Source organism: Mytilus edulis, chromosome 3, assembly GCF_963676685.1.
Source record: "Mytilus edulis chromosome 3, xbMytEdul2.2, whole genome shotgun sequence".
Taxonomy (NCBI): Eukaryota; Metazoa; Mollusca; class Bivalvia; order Mytilida; family Mytilidae; genus Mytilus; species Mytilus edulis.
The window spans coordinates 38,449,512-38,472,954 of record NC_092346.1 but is presented as its reverse complement, the minus strand read 5'-3'; the positions used below and the strand labels follow the sequence as shown (position 1 = coordinate 38,472,954).

At 32.3% G+C, this 23,443-nt stretch overlaps 2 protein-coding genes across 2 annotated transcripts; one reads left to right on the top strand and one right to left on the bottom strand.

Annotated features, from left to right (window-relative positions):
- Positions 1-10,720: 10,720 nt before the first annotated feature.
- Positions 10,721-15,501, bottom strand: LOC139516445 (interferon-induced protein 44-like). The gene is made up of 7 exons (XM_071306563.1): positions 15,383-15,501; positions 14,665-15,196; positions 14,072-14,139; positions 13,399-13,611; positions 12,888-13,028; positions 12,391-12,568; positions 10,721-11,577 (listed from the first exon to the last, which is right to left on the bottom strand). Exons 2-7 carry the CDS (start codon positions 15,194-15,196, stop codon positions 11,255-11,257), a joined length of 1,455 nt encoding a protein of 484 aa, XP_071162664.1. The 5' UTR covers positions 15,383-15,501; the 3' UTR covers positions 10,721-11,254.
- A 94-nt stretch (positions 15,502-15,595) lies between these two features.
- LOC139516444 (putative leucine-rich repeat-containing protein DDB_G0290503) lies at positions 15,596-23,171 on the top strand. The gene is made up of 5 exons (XM_071306562.1): positions 15,596-15,790; positions 18,320-19,700; positions 20,491-20,565; positions 21,966-22,172; positions 22,878-23,171. Exons 1-5 carry the CDS (start codon positions 15,692-15,694, stop codon positions 23,072-23,074), a joined length of 1,959 nt encoding a protein of 652 aa, XP_071162663.1. The 5' UTR covers positions 15,596-15,691; the 3' UTR covers positions 23,075-23,171.
- Positions 23,172-23,443: the final 272 nt, after the last annotated feature.

The window sequence follows — 23,443 nt, the reverse complement described above, 5'->3', positions numbered from 1 at the left end:
GGTATTGTTCCCAACATAATAATAACAAACACAGGTCAAAGTACGGCCTTTTACACAGGGCTTTGATCAATACCAAACAGCAAGCTATAATGGACCCCATAATCATTAGTGTACACAATTCAAACAGGAAAACCAACGATATATATCCAAACGGGAAAATACCAAGGCACCACATCAACAAACGACAACTGCTGAACGACAGGTCCCTGAATCAATCAGGACAGGTGCATAAACATACAGCGGCTATGGATAGTTTTGTTTCGCCAGTATACAATATAATTGCAGTTGAAGGCAACTATTTCAGAAGTTCCTTGTATTTTATTCTAGAAACGAACATTTTGTGATAGGGAATAAAGTAAGGGGGAAAGAAACCTATGTTTTGTTCTGCATAGGTATTTCGGAGCACTCCACCTTGGGATAATTGGTTTCACGGATATCATGTACAGTGTGGTGGGGTGCTAATAGGTTTAAAAAAGACTTTGATCTAAAGACAAATGTTTATATCTTTTTATAATATTTACAAAAAACGGTGCGGGAAATTGACATGATTTCATTTACGGATGCGGAAAGCGGGAATATAAAAAAAATTTAAAAAATCTGTTTTGAAAAAAATAGGTGCGGGCGGGTCCGTCGAATAAGGAATTAAATTGGTGTGGCCTTGTCTTTTATTTTGCAAATGAGCTTTGTCAATATGCCTTTTTGTGTTTCTTTGTAACATATTTGATTGTTTTATAGTGATTACCATTTCAACCCAATGTTGACAGGTGTACCCATATTTTTACATGTTGATCCATTGTGTCTCTTAGCTTACATATATCGTTGTCTATAAAAAGGAAATTGTATACGACTGTTATACAAGTTAAGGGTTTAATTAGCTATAAAACCAGGTATAATCCACCATTTTTTTACATAAGAAAATGTCTGTTCCAAGTCAGGAATATGACAGCTGTTATCCATTCGTCTGATGTGTTTGAGCTTTTGATTTTGCCATTTAATAAGGGACTTTCGTTTATAATTTTCTTCGAGTACGGTATTTTTGTTATTTTACTTTTCTTTCATATGTATTATTATTATAATATAAGTAGAATAAAAATGGACTCAGTTAAAAAGTCAATTGGAAGTCTGCCAAATTAGACAATTTTTCTCGGAGTTCAGTATTTTCGTGAAGTACTTTTTATTTTCTTATCTGAATTCATTTTCTAAATCGACTGTCGTTTTTTATTTTGTCATACGTTCTTCACTTTGCGCAATTCACTTTAAGAAAGGATTGGTTCTAAGTGATTAATTGTTATTGTTTAACGCTCAGTGAGCAATATCTCAGCTATATTCCGGACGAGAATTGTTATAATACAAAAGTTTCGAAAATTTCACTTGCAACAGTCTAAGTACTGACATTTCGTCAAGAGCTTAATTTTTTGGGTTTTCAATATGCAAAGAAAGTTGCACTTTCCGGGACATTGGACCTCGGATTTAAGCATCTCCTTTCGAAAGACATTAACACTATCAAACTATTAAAGTTCTACAATTGTATAAGTCTAGATAAAAAAAACACTTTGATAAAAAAAACATTTCAGACTTTAATTGAATAAAAGGTATCCGTGGTTGGAAAACTTCCTTCAAATTTGATTGAAGTGTTAAGGAACAAAATTATCAATAAATAAAATAGGTGGGTTTTGAAAAGTACAAAAAATTTACTTCTACCTGAAATGGGTGAATGTTGAATAAAGACATTTTGACTCGAAACAATTAGGACGAAATTAGTTTATAGATGTCAAATATAACTTACTGACTGTCATCTCTTATGATGTCCATGTGCTTTTGGTGTCCTAACTTTCCACAACTTACACAATGGTTCAATTTCATTTCAAGTACATCAGAATTTCAGGTTATAGTTAATTAAAATATCATCAACATGCACAACCTGCTTGTGTCGATAATGATAAGTGATTGCCCTTGCCTAATTAATCTTAGAGTAACCCAAACTTAATGTCGGAAATGGGTTTGCATGTCTCTTGTAATTTGTATAAATTGATGTATTGGTACTTTGGTCATTTGCAACATGGTACAATAACAGAGTTTCTATGGGCTACATGTAAGTGTGTGTCAAAATCTGCAAATGTATATTCAAAACTGATTTTTTTTTCTGACAACTTTATCTATATATTAATCTCCTTTTTACTGTAATAGTTTAATACAAAAATTGATGTTAACATAGTCTGAAATTGTATTTTGAAAAAAATAAAACATGTTTGATTATATTTTATTAATGCTTTGTTAACATTTTAAAAATCTATTATTGTATCACAAAAAAATGTTACTCGTGAATCTGTTTCAAAATCAATATAATAAAAACTAATCTCTTCCCAATTTCATGGATCAGTGAACTAGGCTAAGTTTTCGTAGTTTAGTCAATATATCAGATACTATAAGCAATAGGGCTACTATATTCGGTGTATAGAATGATTGTAAGGTGTACATGTTCAACTGGCAGATATCATCAGACCTTGACCTCATGTTCATTGGTCAATGTTAGGTTTTCATGATTGCGTTCCTGTCTTAGATACTATAAGCAATATGTCAACTATATTTGATGCATAGATCAACAGCAAGGTGAACATATCTATCTAGCATGGTTGACCTTGACCTCATGTATTGGTTCATTGGTCTATGTTTAGTTTTCTTGGTTAAGTTTATTTCTTAGAAACTATAAGCAATAGCTCAACTATATTTAGTGTATTAAATGATTGTAAGGTGTACATGTTTTGTTTGTTTGGTTTATCTAATATTGGCCTCATGTTCCTGGTTCATGTTCATGTAATACTTGTAGTTAAGCTTTAGGACTATCAATATAAAATCTGTGGTTAGTTCTATAATTGTTTTATTCAAAATAATGTAAACAGTCAGTAGTTTTAATAAGCTGTAAATAATTTGAAAATAATAAAATATTTTTCTTGGCTTCACCTTAAAAGAAACACATTACATTTCAATGATTTGTTAAAAATTTTGTATCCTTGAAAATGTGAGACATGAATCTGTTTCAAAATCAGTAAAATAAAAACTAATAGAACTAATTTTAAAAGTTGTATTCTTTTGTTTTGTGCAATGTTAGCAATAACAATAACAATATACTTTATTTAGAAACACTCGATCAGACACATTTTTACATGTGCAACAGACGCTAAATACATAGTCATAATTATGGTTATTACAAAACAATGTTAACATATAATAATATTAATTACATTTTATTATTAGCAATGATACAACATCGTCTTATTTCAATATTGTGTAGTATACAAAATTTGAATATTCAAAATTAGTAGCAACAGTAGTTTTCAATTTAGCACATCTTGTTACTATACTATATATAAAAATATTAATTTTCGCGAACCATTTAGGTCACGGAAATTCCAAAATATGGCATCAGTAAGGAGAGTTGTACAAACAATGTAAATACACAGAACCCCATCCAAATTTTCTTTACCTAAAAGTATTCATCATTTTCTATTTTATATGTACTAACAACATTCCATTTTTCTATAATTTCGATTGAAAAATTCCAAAATCTGAGTTAAAATAGGTCGAATGCCCCAAATAAACATTTTCTGATTGGTTGAAGTACTTTGGCGTCGATGATAGTTAGCAAGCCTCGATATAAAGCACACGCTTCACAGGAATAAGGAGAGTTTTACAAATAATGTGAATACACAGATCCTCCATCCTATTTATGTTTTGCTGAAAATGTTGCAGTGTTCATCATTTCTGTTTTGATTCTGCTAACAGCATTCCATTTTTTCTATAATTCTGATTTAAAGATGTGGAAACCCAAATTAAAAATAGATGGCCACAATGATTTGAAAGCAACGCAAAACATTCCGTTAATATAAACATGTTGAACTTCGACCCTGAGTTAATAAACCAATTCACAAATAAAGATCTCCTTGCGCTCAAATGTAATTCTTAGTGAAGTATACGGGTAAATTCGTTTACGGAAGTTTATACACACTTTTATCATTAATATATTACCAGGCTTTTGCATATTCACGTTTTTTTATGTTCAACTTTAGTCAAAATCAATTCTATACATTTTTTTTACGTAAAGCAATAGGAGTAAGAATATTATTTCGCGCCAATTTAACCAGCATCACCACCATCATCAAAATTATTTACCGTTATCTTTGTCAAATTTCAGTTATATAGTTTATTAATTAGAGAAATTTTGGTAAGTATTACTTATTAATGTTAAGGTTCAACTGATGTGCTTCTCTAGACCTTTTTGACGGTCAGTTTTATCCCATTTATCTCAATATTATCCCCGATGACAGAAATGTCAACCCGACCTATTCGTGTCAAAAGTGAAAATCGATCTATTTGATGAACCAATTTCGTCATAAACTGTACATGCATTATTTCTGTATTATTTGATAACCAATCACATTCACGTTGCATGTTTGCATGATAATGTGTTATGTATTAGTGGATTGTAAGGGCGATGCAACATGTGAGGTCTGCGCGATCACGTGACATTATTATTTGTAAACAAACATGCTCCCCGTGTAACACGTGTCTGAATTATCCTTTCAAAGTGTTATGAATCTTTCAATCACTATTTTATGATTTATATTTTTCTGTTTTTAGGTTTGCATATCAGTAGTCATAGTGAATTAGACATAGTTCTGAGTATTGTGGGGTTTTTTTTTAGAATTAGAAGGTAAGTCTACATTACTTCATAAGTCATTGTTTAACTGAAGTCTAAAAAGATGACTCAACTTCCCCTCTTATTCTCCCTCTATTTTTGAAACCTGCATACCAAGTTAAAGGGCATTTGCTCCCCTTGAACACTATTTGGCCCCTTCCCTGTCATTTCCCTTTAAATTTGCTTAAAAGTCATACTTTTAGTCCATTTACAGTAACGGCTGATTTGTGATTTAACCATCTTAACTGCAATTTTCATATTGTACACATTTGACCATTCAGTATGAGTTCCCATGTATTTTTGTCTTATATGAAGGAGGTTTTAGGTCATGTTTTCCTAAACACCTTATTGCTATTTGTCTGTCTGGATTGTTAAAACCACAAAATCAAATATCGATGAATATGCAAGTTTTCAACAATCCAGGAGAATTGACATCCACGAAAAATATAGGAATCCACAGTAAGATTTAGGTTTTGATAAATTGTGGAAATGACATTAGGAAGTTATAAAACTTTATTCTTTGAATATGTTTCAAGCATATTACATGCCTGCTCAGCACCGCTTTTTATCAGGAACTTTATAATTTATGTCTTAAAATTCGGGTGTTTTCCATTATAATAGGTGGATTTTCAAGTTTATGAGAAAAATGCTTTGTTCACTAATTCAGCAATGCTTTAACTGTTGTGAATGTGAGCTCCCTTCGGCTATTATTAGAATCCAGATTTACATCATTCATTTTCAATGTAAGAGTTCTTCTTTCATTCAAAAGGTAAATTTACATGTTTGCTGGTCACTTGACTAGAAACTGCATTCGGTGATATTAAAATTGAGAATGGAAATGGGGAATGTGTCAAAGAGACAACAACCCGACCAAATAAAAAACAACAGCAGAGGGTCACCAACAGGTCTTCAATGTAGCGAGAAATTCCCGCACCCGGAGGCGTCCTTCAGCTGGCCCCTAAACAAATATATACTAGTCCAGTGATAATGAACGCCATACTAATTTCCAAATTGTACACAAGAAACTAAAATTAAAATAATACAAGACTAACAAAGGCCAGAGGCTCCTGACTTGGGACAGGCTCAAAAATGCGGCGGGGTTAAACATGTTTGTGAGATCTCAACCCTCCCCCTATACCTCTAACCAATGTAGAAAAGTAAACGCATAACAATACGCACATTAAAATTCAGTTCAAGAGAAGTCCGAGTCTGATGTCAGAAGATGTAACCAAAGAAAATAAACAAAATGACAATAATACATAAATAACAACAGACTACTAGCAGTTAACTGACATGCCAGCTCCAGACTTCAATTAAACTGACTGAAAGATTATGATTTCATCATATGAACATCAGGCACAATCCTTCCCGTTAGGGGTTTAGTATCATACCATCATAACATATATGAGAAGAACATAACCCGTGTCATGCCAACAACTGTTTTTAGAATAAATGTGTTTAGTTCCGATGCAAAGACCTTATCAGTGACTCAATATCAACGCCAAAATATGCAATCTTTAATGACTTGACTACAGTATTGTAATTATATCCCTTCTTAATAAGTCTATTCAAAGGTTTTGTAAGTTTCTGAGGTGAATACTGACACCTTTGTGCTTTATAAAGAATATTTCCATAAAAAATTGAATGTGAAATACCTGAACGTATTAGAAGTCTGCATGTTGAGCTATATTTACGAATGATGTCTTTATACCGATGATAAAATTTAGTAAATGTTTTGACTAGTTTGTGATATCGAAAACTCTGGTGTAATAATTTTTCAGTAATACATAAATTTCTCTCGTTAAAATCTAAAACATTGTTACATACACGAGCAAATCGTACAAGTTGAGATATATAAACACCGTAAGATGGTGACAAGGGAACGTCACCATCTAAAAACGGATAATTAACGATAGGAAATGAAAAATCATCCCTTTTATCATAAATTTTAGTATTCAGCTTTCCATTAGTGATATAGATATCAAGATCGAGAAAAGGGCAGTGGTCATTGTTAGTATTAGCTTTATTTAAAGTAAGTTCAACAGGAAAAATTTCATTAATATACATACTGAAGTCGTCATTATTGAGAGCCAAAATATCATCCAAATATCTAAAAGTATTATTAAATTTATTTATCAGATGTTGTTTTGATGGGTCTTTGCTTATTTTTGTCATAAATTGTAACTCATAACAATACAAAAACAGGTCCGCAATAAGTGGTGCACAGTTAGTCCCCATTGGAATTCCGATAATCTGACGATATACGGAATCCCCAAAGCGAACAAAAATGTTATCTAGTAAAAATTCAAGGGCATATTGTTTGTCTCAATTTACACCTGAATTTCAGATTTTTCCTAATTACCAATCACTAAAATAAATGTCATTTAATACGTAATAAATACATGTAGTATTGTATGTAACTATCATATTCATGTTTTTATTTGACATTATGAAAGTACTATTGAGATCCAGGATTCTGACTTGAATAAACAGTGTTTGTAACACACATGGTATTATCCGTTTCTTTCCCTTCCCTTAAAAGTATCTTTCAGTTTGAAACTACCTGACAATCATACTGAGTTCACACCTCATTTGAATTGGATTGACATTAACTAATTTAAATTGGTTTAATTCACATCTGAAACGGTTTACATTAACAAACACTCAGTTCAAATGCGAATCGAATGCAAGTGAATTTAAGATTAATATTTCTGAGATGTACATTTTAGGTTATGGATTGTCTCTACTTATAAAGGGGGAGGATTCCCAGTTATTTAATATATTTAATTAAATTGTATTCAGGCGCGTAGCTCCCTATACGCCAACATGCAGTTGCGTGCACATCAATTCAGCATGCAAAAAAAAATGTCAAAATAAAAATTTATAGCATTCGGCATGCAAAAAAAATGTCAAAAATAAAGATTTATAGCATTCGGTATGCAAAAAAAAATATATCAAAATAAAAATTTAAAGGAAACACAAATATGTTGTTTATAATAAACAGATCATTTAAAAATTGTATGTTTTCGAATATTATAAATACAGTTGTGAAAATGAATAATCAGTCCCTTGCTTTAATGAAAATGAAAAATCTTGCTTCAATTGTGCAGAAAATGAATAATTTGTCCTCTTAGATTACAATAATAAATAACAGATCTAAAACAAATCCTCCTGCCCTCTCCCCAAGAATATCAAATGGTCGACCCCCAAGTCTTTATATAGGAATTTTTTCTGCGACAAGTGCCTCAACCCATGTATTAAGATTTTGGATAAAGGACCACAATAGGTAAAAGTCCAATTTAAAATTAAATGTTTTAAGTTCTTAGACTACATTTATTCTGTGTCAGAAACCTATTCTGTTTTGACTATTTGATCACAATCCAAATTCAGAGCAGTATCAGGCTTTAATGTTGTGTCCATACTTGCCCCAACTGTTCAGGGTTCGACCTCTGCTGTAGTATCAAGCTGCGCCCTGTGGAGCATCTGGTTAAACTTATTAAAATGGACCAACCATGATAAACAAACAAAAATAAAACACCAGCAAATCGCATGAATTCTAAACGGAATAAAAGTGAATGCGTAAACAGGGTTAGCGGTTCTTATTTTGCATGCATCAACCAGTGAATCAATAGTCAAAAATGTTTTAAAATAGCATTGTACACAATCGGTTATTTCAATGTACAAAACAGACGGATTTCTTGGTATATAAAGATCTCAGATCAAGAAAACATTTATTTTTGTATCTTGAGATTTGAATTGAGATACGTTACACAATTCATTATTGTAAGCGCTAAAGTTGTGTTGTCTCGACTGCAGCCAGTCTTCCTTAAAACCCTGCTTCAATCTTCTTTTATTATGTTCGCACCCCTTCCCTCCCCGCGGGATAACAAAAGTCCTAATAATATGACTTAAATGTCCGTAACGTGTTCATTGCTATATGCAAATGGCACATGACGGGATGACGGGTAATAAATTACTGAAATAATGGGTATTTAGCAATGGTAAACTTTTCGTTATCTGATTTCCTATATTAAAGTCATCCAATTGTATCAATAGCAATAAAAATATCAAATACGACGAAGGGCTCATAGTTATGGAAATAGGCTTTATTTCAAGGTCACTCTGAATAAACTCATTAAAGATACCAGGGTTGATATTTTGTATTTGCGCCAGATGCGCGTTTTGTCTACAAAAGATTCATCAGTGACCCTCGAATATAAAAAAGGAAAAAAAAGGCCAATGATATATAAGATGCAAGCACCTACTTGCATGTGGATTAATGATATCTTTAAATTTTCTATTAGTGAAAAAAGATGAAATTTAAGAGAGTTTTTTGTCTTTATTCTTCATGCATTCTGCCTTATATGAGTACCAATCCAAGTCGGTCAGTATGACAGTAGGTACATATAATTAGTACTCATTGGAAACCCAATGGTAATCTGAATATCTGAATCCGCCAAATAAGCTAGACAGACATGTATTCTAAAACGACGAATGGCATTGTTTAAAGTGTCGTATCCGGTGCAATTGTTGAATGAATCGTTGCCGTTTTATCATAAAGCAAGATTTTAGTAACATAAAAGAAGAACAGAAGGGGTTTGTGTAAGTGTTAAGATTTTTATGTTGCAATTGAAGTTTAAGTAAAATTGACGAAGCAAACGCATATTCATAAGGAAATTTATCAAGAAAAATCCCCTGTACGGACCCGTGTCAAAGTCTTCAGAGGGTTTGATGTATAGAGCAATGTATGTTCCCTACATCAAGTTAAACGACTGTCATCCGATTGGTCTTGACTGCGTATTTATACATCTCTCTTTATCGTTTATACTTCTTTTTCTTTTTTTTTGGTAAATGGTGTTTTGTGAGCAGTTGTCTTATTGTCTCTAAGGAAGCTACAATACTGATCATAATTATGCAAATTCATAAAGAATGCTTAGATGCCTTTCTTTTTAACTACTGGTCAAAACAGAAAGTACAAATGAAAAGCTTTCGAAAGGTTAATAATTAAGTTATATTAAGTGAGTGTATATTTTTAAATCAGAGCAAATTGGGTCAAAGTCTTTTATCATTTAAAGAAGTCCTTTCATGAAATGTATATTTTTAATTCATACATTCATTCAAACAAACACTAATATACTGTCATTACATACGTATGAGTCAAGGATTTAAACAAACCTGTTAAGAATTTCTGGAAATTTTGTGTCATAAGAAACAGTGACAATAATCAAAACTGTTTTCCAAGTCTTTAATTCTCGGTTATTAAAAGGAGAGTATATGGGGAATTAAATTCGTCTTTAATATCTTTTTATTTATTATTCGTTAAAATATATGTTTAAAAAATTGAAAACAACCCGTTTAATAGTTTCATGCCTCTGAAGCTCTTTTCTGGATCTTTTTTTTTTTTAATCGTCATGATAACATGTTTGTGCTTATGTTACCGACAGCAATTATTTATGTCATGAATTGTTTTCTATGATTGTCCTATTCATTATAAAAAGTCCTTGGTTATATCTATTTGACGTAGCTCGGTAATTATGCATCCCATCATTGTGTTATGGTTAATTTTGTATTTTGTCTTTTTTTTTGGCTAAATTGCTTTGTCTGTTTTTTCTGTGTTGACATATTTGTTTGTTTTTATAGTGACTTAGATAAGAACATAATGCTGACTGCTGTACCCGGCTTATTTTTAACATTTTTTACCAATTATATCTTTGTGTTCACACAATTTTGTTGAATTTAGTGCGATTTTCATACAAATGTGACGTTAAGCTAGCTATAAAACCAGGGTCAAACCATCATTTTTTGCATACGAAAATAACTGTACCAAGTCTGGACTGTAATAATAGTTATTATCCATTAGTTTGATGATGTTTGAGCTTTTGATTTTGCCATTTTATTAAGGACTTTCCGTTTTGAATTTTCCTCGGAGTTCGGTTATTTTGTTATTTTACTCTTTTTTTCAACCTGTATCATAAGTAAAATAAAATTGAACTTAATTGAAAAGTCCTTTGGAAGTCTGTTAAATAAGTCAATGCAGTTTTATTAAGTTCTCTGTCATTTTACAATACTTATGAATTTATTTTGTTTTTTATATATATGTCTATTTTCTGAACGATAATACTATAATATATCAAATCTAGGACCATTTTTTTGTAGCTATTTGTGTAATTTACAGCGTATGAAATTTGTCTTCTAGAAAGCAGACTTCACAATTATATACTTGTATTATAACACCGATCGCAAATTATCATGTTACGATGATGTACAAGTATTATATTTTAAAGAGATATCATCGTTTGGATTGTATTCATTTGTCGAAGATTAAGCATTATGTTCAAAGTGACAATGTTTTCTCATTTAGAGTTAGGTGAGATATACATTTGTTTATAAGTTTCACATCACATTAGTCATTTTTGTTTCTTTATGAAGGGTGGTTAGTGACAGATGCCTGCCCTCATTATCCAAGTCAATCACAGGCCTTTGTTCCAAAGGATTGCAATGTCAAAATAAAACTCATCACATATTATTCTTACACAAAATCCATTAACGCTTAAAGTATTACATGGTATCACTTGATTTTTCGTAATTGGGTTCAAATTTATCACCGCTGAACTCGTCCAAGTAGTTAAGGAGATAGTCGTCTGCCGCTCTTAACATCTGACGTAGATTATACAAGGCCAGAATGTTGACGTTTGTGTTAATACGTTGTTCGGTGTCAATGTTTTTCATTGGTAGAACTGTGTAAGGTGGTAATCTCAAAGAATGTGCTAGTTTTTCCACTCGCTCCTTGACTTCTTGACTATGAAAAATTCTTGACAAATCTCCCCTTACTGACTCAGACAGACCGTCAATCTTATTCATTAAAATCAACTGTGGAACACCTGAAAACAATAAGATTATAATAATCTATTAGACATTCCTCGACCTTCGGCTGTATCTCAATTACGGACGACAAAAAAAATATTTATGAAATATTATCATGTACTTGTGGGCGGAAGATAACCTACTTTGTTTTTCCTCTACTATACGTACATCACCAGGAAGGATCACTTTTCAAAAAGTCTATTTATTGAAAAACAAACTAATATGGGATACATGTAGATCGTGTAACAACATAAATCGATAAAGGAAAAGCATAACGAACATTACTTTCCTCTATTGTACTTTAACAGGAAGGATCTCTTTTAAGATACATTTGTATATTACTTACAGAAAATATGAATGGATATGAGATCCATGATAATCATATGACGACAGATATTGTAAAGAAAAAGCATCCAAACATTAAGATAAGTACAATGTCATCAAACGAAAGTATAATCATCACATTACTATTTTTGAAATAGTATACAGATTGTCCTAAAAAATCAAGGATCAGATTTTTTTGAAAATGTAAAGCTTACCTTGCGATAATAACAAAATATAATTAATAAAATAATTAACAGAAATTCTTTGACAGTTTCAAAATATAAATTGATCATGTCAAAAAGTACATATGCAAGTGTTTGGATTGTTGAAAATCACTGTCATAAACCAGGTTAATATCTTTAACAAGTTAGAAACTGACCAATGACCTCCTGATTATAGTGGGATAATCTCTTGCTTAGTATTTGTCGATGCTCATCAGTCATTTCAAAGTATAAAATAAATTGTTTAAAAGGATTTCTATTTTCATCATTAAATAGTGTGCCTACCTTTTTGATTCATGAGTTCCTGTGTTTTCTTAATCTGTTCTTGCACATGCTCAGTCATGGGATAATCCGGGTCATTATTGGCGTCCACAACGATGGCAACGCAGTGTATTCTGTCGTGCATTTTAGGATCTCGCCTGTAGAATGGGCTTTCCTTTGTTATATGTGATTTATCTACAAACTATTATACTGATCTATGTATACGTTTGACAATACCACATTGCAATACAGCATAAAAAGCATTAGACCTGCTCAAAATATTAGCAAAGTCAAACTAATTTTTTGTTGTAATTTTTTTTATCAGAATTCAATTAAATAAAGGCTCTATAAAAATACGTTAAAATTCGGTCTATTTGATTTTTATTCTTGCCGAACAATCCATAAGAAAATGTCTTTACTTCTGTGATCCTTATATCACACAATTATTTATTCATTCGACCTTAGATTTTAAAATAAATCATCGGGTAAAACTGAACAGAAGCTTCCATCTTAAAAATTACCGTGTATTTGTTCTTAATGTTTCCATCTAAAATGGCTTCTACATCAAATAGGTCAACTCCATGAGCATCTTCAAAACCACGACAGTCACAAATTCGGAACCGCAAAGGTCGTCGATTTGAAATAATGGAATAGACATTGAACTGAAATATAAAAAGTTACGAAAATAAACTCGTCATAGAAAAGGTTTTTTTTTTTTGCATGTTTAGAAATTTTAAAGATTGTTGAGAAGATTTTCAAATATAAAAGGCAGTTCAAATTATTTATTTGTTGGATTAAGGCAACAATTGTTTTCCGCTGGTCAGATTTTGTTAAACGATTTGGGAAAGACAGATCAAGGTGAAACAAAACTAAGGAAATTACATGAACTCGAAAACCAGTTCTTGGACAAGGACTTTAAAAGCCTTATTTTCAATGCATGATTCATAAAAAGAATTTATGAAAAACTATTTTCCGTTTCATTAATCTTTTCTATCTCATCATAAGATATCTTTCCAGATTATCAATACTTACAGACTTTGTTAGACTTGTGTCAGAACTTCCTGCTCTGGCCTGAATAGATAGTCTTTGCCGAAAGAGTGAATTTAAAGTGTTGAAGAAGCTTGATTTTCCAGCCCCTACTGGACCTAGTAACAGTATGTTGATATACGGAATGACATCTTCAGAAACGCCCATCTCTTTAAGTGGCCAGTATTCTTCTATATCTTTTTTCAATAAATTTAGCAACTGTAAAACACGAAAAAAGATATAATTTCATTGAATGGAAAATACTTTTACACTTATCAGTTGTTGTTAATTTCTGTGTCATTTAGGTCTCATTGGCAATCATATCACATCTACTTTTTATATGATTTCTCAATTGAATTGTTTTTCATTTTTTTATGTCGGTTCCTTTTGTAGCCGACTATACGGTATGTGCTTTTTGTAATTGTTGAAGGCTATAAAAGAGGGAAATCGAAAATAAACTGGCAACGCTATAAGGCTGTCTTTAATTCGTTCCATACACTTCATTTCAACTTTGGTTGGTAGTTAGCATTCATACCCCATATCTTTTTTATATAAGTGTGTTTCTCTAAAATACTTGTTAAAATTCTATGCAATGAAATAAGACTTATTTCATTTTCTACTATCGAACTTCTTTTTCAATGATGTGTTCAATGAGTGAGCTTTTAAAACAAACACTCACATCTGAATTCCATGAAGGCAAGTCCATTTCTCTCCATGGGGTTGGTAAATATGTTTCTTGTGCAACATCTATTAAGAAAAAATATCAATAAAAATATATGATGAGATTACAAGAAGCCTCGTCTCAGCTATTAAAAAAAATCAAGAAGACGTCACAAATTAGAACCTATAATAAACCGATCTTATGTTTTTCGTTATCAAACCGACAAAAAACATAGAGGAAGACATATTGAGTGTGGACTCTTTCCTAACTAACACGACCGTCTGGTATCTTAAAACATGGGAATATCCAAGATACAACTATCGTCATAAAACGAAAATCGACGAATTGAAAACCACAGTGTTCTATAAGATCTAGTTACACTGTACTGTAACAAAGGAAACTACAGCGAGCAACACGAAACTAACATACAAACTTGTTTTTACAATAGTTGCTAATAAGATTTCGGTTTTTGTTTAGAATAACTTTAAAATTTAATTCAAATGTCAATTTTTAACTGGGAATTGTATGTGTGTAGGGTTAGGCGTCGTGCCAAATATCACCAACATGAGACGAGAAGATACTTTTAAAAATAGGATAGGTGTTGGACTAACCTTCAACAGCATATACAACTACATCCTTGGCATCAAATGTTCCGCCCGTCATTTCTGTAACTGTTTCTGCACTTATTTGATACGTTCCAGGTGACATAACACTGTTCAAGGGGTAGGAATCTGTACCCTTTGTAACGGCATCTTTAAACGTTAACAAATCTGGTCCTTTTCCAAATGTTGGTCCACAGTCTTTATTCATTGTCAGAGCATATTCAGGTGCCTTAATCGTGAATTTACAGGGCTTTTGTCCTGATTTCCCTTTCAAAAAGAACAAAAATGCATCACCATCATACACGGATTCTCCTGATCCTGTCATCCAACTGACTCGAGCATATCCGCCGTATATGTTCCCATTGACATTGTACACGAGAGTGACCGTTGGTCCTTTGTTGTCACAGTTTGTGTGGAATGTTGTTGGATTACATCCATTATCTGCAGCAGAATATAGTAGTGTATATCTCTTCTTTCCTCCTCCGATCCATTTGTTGATATTTTCTTTGTCTTGTTCTAAAAACTGTCTTGTTGAAGCCATCTGTAAACGATAGAAAAAAACGTAAAAACCCAGAAGTGGCACACCTTACACTTGCTTTCTTCTCCTCTTTTATTCCTTTTTTGGATAAGATAAAGTAGGTTATAAATTTAATTTTCCATAACAGACACTTGTACATAAATAGGATAACAAAATAATAAACAATATTCAGACAGTTATTTTTTATACTTGCAAGTCCTTTGCCAGTCTTGATCTTTTGAATTATAAATGCTAGGTCGGGTCTATACAAGGATTTATTGAAATTTCCAGTTTTACTTTCTTTTTCTATTTTCTATTTATAGGTTTTGATTTTAGACAAACTAATTCTCCAAAAATCGTCAGACTTTAATATATCGTGCGTCACAATGTAAATACAATTCCCGGTATTTTGTCTATTTTTAGTAACGGGAATTTTATCATATATGTATAATCCAGAATAAGCATTTTCTAAAAGTTGGTAATCAAATCGAAAGTAAATTTACAAGCTAGCTGGCGTAAATGTCGAATTTTCGCTGGTCTAGAACTATGGGACAGACCAATAATAAAATGGTGGCTACAACAGAAGCACGTCTTGATAAGGCAGTAAACAACCTTGAGGCAAGTAGATAATATTTATTTTAATATATAAAAAATTTAAACAATTTAATTATTATTATTCCTTTGGTATGCATTATATTCGTGATTGTTTTTACCCGAGCGATAGTGAGAGCTAAAATAGTACGAATATAATGCCTACCCATGTTAAAACTACAATAAAGTATAGCTTGCATCAATTATTTCGATTCTGAATAGAAAATTAAGGTATATGTTCTATGTCCGATAAGTATAAATGTAAAAGCGTTTGTGTAGGTTCTTTCATGAACCTCCCTTTTTTATTTGTAAAGAAGCAAACGGCTGGCACTGTGATTTTTCAGAGGGAGGAGTTTGAACAGCCAGCATGAACGGTTGTCGTATCTAGGTCAAATATATGTCAATTTCGGAGTGCAAAAAATAACACAGTCATAATAAATGAATTAGTAACATCATGTGCACCATTTAAGAGTTTGAAAGTGTTTTAAAGTTAAGGAAATAATTTAAGTGCATGATAATTTGATGAAATTCATCATTCTGAAGAAGTCAATATACGCATGTGCAAACAAATTTTAATTGATTTAGAGCATGGGTTCACAAAGCGAAAGAAGCACGTCATATTAGAATCTATAATATGAAATTAAAAATGCACGAAACTTCTGTCTATTCAAATCTTTATTTATGTTTATATCGCTTATATGACAATCGGAGGCCTTCGGGGGTCAACTCGACAGTTAATTAGATGGCGACTAGACTAAAATACACACGAAATGAAGCTACATATTATCGAGCCCATGGTCGGTATATTGTTTATTTTAGACTTTTTATTATTTGGATAAAAGTTTTACATTGTTATTAATCAAATATGAGAATGCATATGGATTTGACACCTAGTGTCCCTTTAATAACTCACACTTGTACTTCAAGTGTGGTAATGCAGTAACAAAATCAAATCTACAGTGCGTTTTTATAAGACCTTACTGTAGACTTTTGTAAACAATATTAATCCAAGACCTGCACTATAATGAATCGTGCAGATTATAGATATAGGAAGATTTGGTGTGAGTGCCAATGAGACAACTCTCTATCCAAATAACAATTTAAAAATGTAAACCATTATAGGTCAATGTACGGTCTTCAACACGGAGCATTGGCTCACACCGAACAACAAGCTATAAAGTAGAACATACATTACAGACAAAGCAATATCTAGCATTTCTATTTTCCTGAAGCATGAATGATAACCTTCTCCCTTGAATCTCATTGATCTCAGTTTGCTAAGACTTTAACTTGAAGCAGTCCATTAATATGAATTCTGTTAAATAAAAGCTTCCAATCGGATTAAATATTAGTGTTCACTGAACTTTGTTATATTTATTTGTCTCAGCGTACATAGTTATCAAAGGTACCAGGATTATAATTTAATACGCCAGACGCGCGTTTCGTCTACACAAAGGAGTGACGAAAGATACCAAAGGGACAGTCAAACTCATAAATCGAAAATAAACTGACAACGCCATGGCTAAAAATGAAAAAGACAAACAGACAAATAATAGTACACATGACACAACATAGAAAACTAACGAATAAACAACACGAACCCCAGGACTCGTCAGTGACGCTCAGATCAAAAAAGTAAAAAAAGCTGAAGAGCAATGAGGACCCAAAATTCCAAAAATTTGTGACAAATACGGCTAAAGTAATCTATTCATGGGATAAGAAAATCCTTAGTTTTTTCGAAAAATTTAAAGTTTTGTAATAGGACATTTATAAAAATTACCATATAATTGATATTCATGTCAACAGAGCTGACTACTGGGCTGGTGATACCCTCGGGGACGAAACGTTCACCGCCAATGGCATCGACCCAGTGGTGTAAATAGTTATCAAAGGTACCAGGATTATAATTTAATACGCCATGTATACAATGAAACATGCTGAACTTTCAATGATTTTCTCGATAACACCTGATTAACAGACTTTAGCCAACCCGATTAACAGACCAATCGCCCATATAGCCGCATACTCAATATAGATTAACCGACCAATCTCTCGATTAGCCGAGTGTCGGCCGTGGTATAGATAATGAAAAAGATTATGATATTTCAATCATTATCAATCATTTTCTTTGGGAAATGACTGTACCAAGTTGTTTTCTACTTCTCGTTCCGTTATAGCGTTTTATTTTGTCTTGAAGTTCAGTACTTTTTTATACCTTTTTATGTTACTTATAACGTTGTCCATTTCGTTGAACATTTTCCTGATCGGTAATGAAAAAATATGAATTGCAGGCAGAGTGCAGTACCTTCTTCTCGCTTTATAAGCAAAATGTACAATTTAACGTTATATGATACTGTAGGTATACATAATAAAAGCTTCCATATAGATAAGTTCCGGTACAAAATTTAGCCCCAAAAAAATAATAGCTTTACTAAAATAAAATAAAATGTTCATCTGATGAGTCTTTTGTAGACGAAACGCGAGTCTGGCGTAAATACAAAATTTAATCCTGGTATCTATGATGAGTTTATTTAATGTTATATTGATATTTTTAAGCTTTTAAATAAGTCTGGAAAACAAGCTGTTAGTGGCATCATGGACGTTTTCCGTCAAATGGACAATGATATTTTGACACTAAAGAATGAAAAAGAATTCTTAACAAGACAGCTGAAAAGACTGGAAACGAAGTCTTATGGTCTTCGTAGTTCAAAAGATAGGATGGTTGTATTTCATGAATCAGATACTCAAACTGAAACAGACGAAGATTTATCATTATCAATTTTAAATGAATCATTGGGTAGAAGAAATAAACAACTGGAAGAAGAAAATGCAAACTTGAAAGAGCAGATAAAGCACGAAGTAACACAGACTGGAGGCAACATACTTACAAATGTTGCATGTAAAGTACTGCTTCAATCAACAAAAAGCGACAAGTATATTCCATCCGGTACAGAAGAACAGAATATCCAAGTTTTGCAAGCCGAGTATGAAAAGCTTGTCAATGATAATGATATCCTCACTGAAGAGGTTAGAAAATTAGGCAGTCAGTTGAATCTGGAGAAAAAGGAACATATCTTAACCAAAGAACATGCAAAACAAAGAATCGACGACTTAGAGAACCAAACAAAAACCTTACAAGGTCAATTTATAAAGTCTGAGACGGATACAAATAAAAAGGCACATGATATTGAAGAATTTCATAAAAAGACTAAAAAGGACGAGGAAACGATCAAATTGTATAAAAATGAAATGAGAGAGAAAATCAATAAAATACAAGAACAAGAAACACGAATCCAAGACCTCAGTAATGAAATAGAACAGAGCAAAACAATCATCAACGATATATTAACCGAGACTTCATCTAAAGATCAAAAGAAAAAAGCATTAAATCTACTTATCATTGAGCTTAAGGGAAAGGTTGGTACAAATGAAAAGCAGTTGCAGGATATGAGAAGAGTCAACAAAAAACAAGAAGATTGCAATCATGAACTCCGTAATAAATTTAGAAGTACAGAACAAAAATTACTTGATCTTGAAAATCGTATGACAGAAAGGGACGCAAAAGTGAAAGATTTGGAAAAGGAATTGTCTCATTTGGAAGAACAATATAAAATAAGAGGTCAGACAATAGAACAAAAGAAGGTAGATATTGCAGACCTGAGGAATCAAATACAAATAAAGGAATCAGAACTAACTCTAAATAAACTACAAATGGAAAAAGAATCTAAACAGTTAAAAAATGAACTTTCATTAGAGGCAGTCAACTTTAAAAATGAAAAAGTAAAAACTGAGGATTTGGAGAACAAAGTTTTACAGTTGGAAGAGGAAATATCAGATCTTAAACTCACAAATAATAAAATAGAAACTGATTTAGAAATCAAAGAGACCACTGTAGCACAAGAAAAAGTCAAGTTGCAAGAATTGTCAAATGATTACGGTAAGGTGTAATATTCAGGCATAATATTTAGTCGTCGCTTAAAATGATGGATTGATTGATTGATTGGTGTTACGCCCACTTTCAGCATTATTATTCGCTTTGGTGAGGTTTTCTGTTGGTGGAATCAGCCGGAACAGAACCTCCGACGTTCGGTAGGAAAATTGACTATTCTTTGGTGTTTAAAAATGAAGAAAATGTCTCTGGCAATCAACCCACAATGAATAGTACAGAAAACTAGAGAACGAGTTTCACAATCCCGACCTAAATTGTGTCGTGTAAAACTCATGCATACTCTATTAGGGTTAGCATGTCTTACTCTAATAGTGCCATACGTAGTTGTATGTACTCATGACAAGTCAATAAAACGCTCTAAATGTCGCATTTGGAAATGTTATAAACGAGGAAAGGAGGACGGGTCACAGTGGCTTTGTCAATATATACTTATACTTATCCGAAATGATGGCCTTCATTTAAACTTTCAAGGGGAAAATGATAACATATAGGCAGATTTGGTATGAGTGCCAATTAGACAACTCTCCATCCAAATAACAATTTATAAAGGTAAACCATTATAGCTCAAGGTACGCCTTCAACACGGAGCCTAGTCTCACACCGAACAGCAAGCTATAAAGGGCCACAAAAATTGTCCATTGTATTCACCTTTTCCTTATTTACACTTGAATTAAATAGGAAAATCGTCTTGTATACCAAAATTTATGTCATCTTTGAGCTACTTTAGAATTGTTTAAATTCAAAACTAACCATCATAGTTCTCTTATCACGATTTCAGGTTCATTGTTGGAAAAGTATGAGTTTTTGAAACAAGAAAAAGAGACACTTACAGTGAAACCCAGAATGAAAAAACGTAAGCTCGTATGCTCAAATTATTTTCCTCATGATATATCATGCATGGATTTTCAGTTTTTGAATAAGTGTATCATAAACTGACATAAAAAGATACGTATCCAATAAAACGTAGTTTGCTTCAACGTGCACTAGTAAGTCTTCTTATTGTCCTTGTCAAATTGGCAATTTGGTTAACATGTATATCTATTATATAATATTTTCAATAAATTTACTGTTTGCAAAGTATGAATTATTCTAAATACTAAGGATTTTCTTATCCAAGGCAGATAACCTTAGCCGTAATCGGCACGACTTTTTGGAACTTTGATCCTCAAGGCTCTTTAATTTTGTACTTGTTTTGGCTTTCGAATTTTTTTATATCTGGGCGTCACTGATGAGTCTTATGTAGACTAAAAGCGCGTCTGTCGTATTAAATTATAAGCCTGGTACCTTTCGAAAGCTATTATATGTGTGTTTCTCTGCTCTGTATATTTTCCCATTTATTTGTATTGTAGTCCTGTCATGAAATGTTGTCCTTTTAATGTTGTATTTAACATTACCATAAAAGTGGGAGGTCTGGCTAGCCACAAAACCAGGTTCAACCCCCCATTTTTTTCTTAAATGTCCTGTACCAAGTCAGGAAAATGGCCTTTGGTATATTATAGTTCGTTTCTGTTGTGTCGTTGTTCTCCTCTTATATTTAATGTGTTTCCCTCGGTTTTAGTTTGTAACCCGGATTTGTTTTATTCTCAATCTATTTACGAATTACGAACAGCGGTATACTACTGTTGCCTTTATTTAGTGTTATAAAAAGATCATTGTTGAGAAAACTCAGTAAGTAAATAAATAAATCTCTATCGTGAAAGCACGGTTTAATTTGAAATGAGAAAAAAGATACGTTTACTAGTCCGCATAAACGGTGAATCAATTTTGCATCACTGGGAACAAAACCATATTGAGATGATCGTACATGAAATTTAGAAATATGCCCACCAAAAATATGGTGACAAAAGCAGTATCTGTTCCAATAACGGCATCCGTATCTCATATTTCAGTATTAATTAAGAGCTCACCAGAATACGGGGAAACGTTTTTTTCTAGATAAGCGGAACATATATTTTTGAATCATGGTCGACACTAAATTCCAAAACAGTGCTAACAATGTATCTGCTACACTCTGCTGACTTGTCAAAAGTTTAGCAATCTAAGCAACATCATCGCTGTTTCGGAGTTTTTCTTTTTTGCAATATATATCAGCTCAACAATATTTCATTTGGATTAATATCTTAGTCACCGACTCACCGGTATAATAGTGAGTATAACAATCCTATTAGAAAGATCTTGAACATCGCACAAGCGAGATATAAAATCACCAATCTCGATATGTGACCATTAAGATATACCTTTGTCTTTTATCAGAACTAAGCTTCCATAGCGTGTTAAAGCAACCACAATCAGATCAAGCTGTCGGTGGTATCGTGTCACTTCTTCAAACTGAATCAAATGACACTGAACTAGAAATCATACAGGAATCTAAGAGAAGCAAGAATGTTCCTTTATTAGTTGTGTTATATAACCTCTCTAGACTGACTGATGATGCAAATGGAGCTCTGAATGGAGTTGAAGGTTTGAATACTTTGATTTTATATCATTTGTTTTTCTTCTAAAAGTTATGTTAACCTTTCACAAAACACTATTGTATTACTAAATATTGAGAAGAAACATGTCCAACGTCCAGTAGCAGTGGCATTTAGTACACGAATATTCAGGACGACTACAAAACATAGAAACAACCTCCTACATAATAGAATTACACTATTTGTCTATGAATCTTTTAGATTTGTAAGATGTTCAACTGAATAGTAATAAACATTATCCGTAACTCGTACGCCATTTTTGGTTCATTTCTTGAGAAGAAACGCGAAATAGGTGTTAAAGATCAGAACTGAACAAAACATCAACGGCGGAAAAAAGGTGAATGTATGCTGATCGTCCAGTGGCAACTATAACATAAATATTCACAAAAGTACAAATAAAAAAAAAAACATAAACAAAAACACTATTTTTTCTCCGCACCATTTTAAAATTTTAAGATAATCAAGGAATAGTAAGAAGCATTTCCCATAATCTGTAATTAAATTTAAAAGGATGACATATGCATAACACATTAACATCCTTTACATTTGATGGACTTTTCCCCCGTCTGAAATTGATCTCAATAATTTTTCACGTTTTATACAACGATTTGTTCCAGTAATCAAGTAAGTATTTAGTTTTTTATCAAGTGTTTTGAATATGTTTAGCTTAAAACTTATCTTTTATTCTTTGCAGCTGCCTCTGACGTTGCTTTGGTTGTTCTCCATTCGAAAGAAATCAAAAAACCAAGTGAAAAGATTCTGACGGAACCGGACTTTAAAAAGTTGGGCATTATAGTCGACATTAGTTTTTTATCAGCTAAAGGAATAATTTCTAACGATACAACTGATAATGCTATCAAACAACTTTCTGCATTTATCAACAAATTTTAACCGTACTAAAAAAAAATCAAACTTTAGGTGCAATATTTCAATTATAGATTTATAATGTCATATTTTAATGAAAACATATAACAAATATGACCGAAAATTATTTCTAATATCTTATAACATAACTACAGAAGGTACAAAGACAAACGAAGATCAGAATAAAACCAAATGCAATCAACTTTAAAGAGAAATAAATCGCACATACACATAAGGAATCACACGAACAGTAGCGTGTGTACTTTCGTCCACATAAACGGATGGTGTTTGGTGCACTTTACAGCTGTGATTTGATTTTTTTATAATCTAAATATGTAGTTGCTTTTTTTTTACATTCTGCCTACATAAAAAGCGTTGTACCATCAATTCAAATAA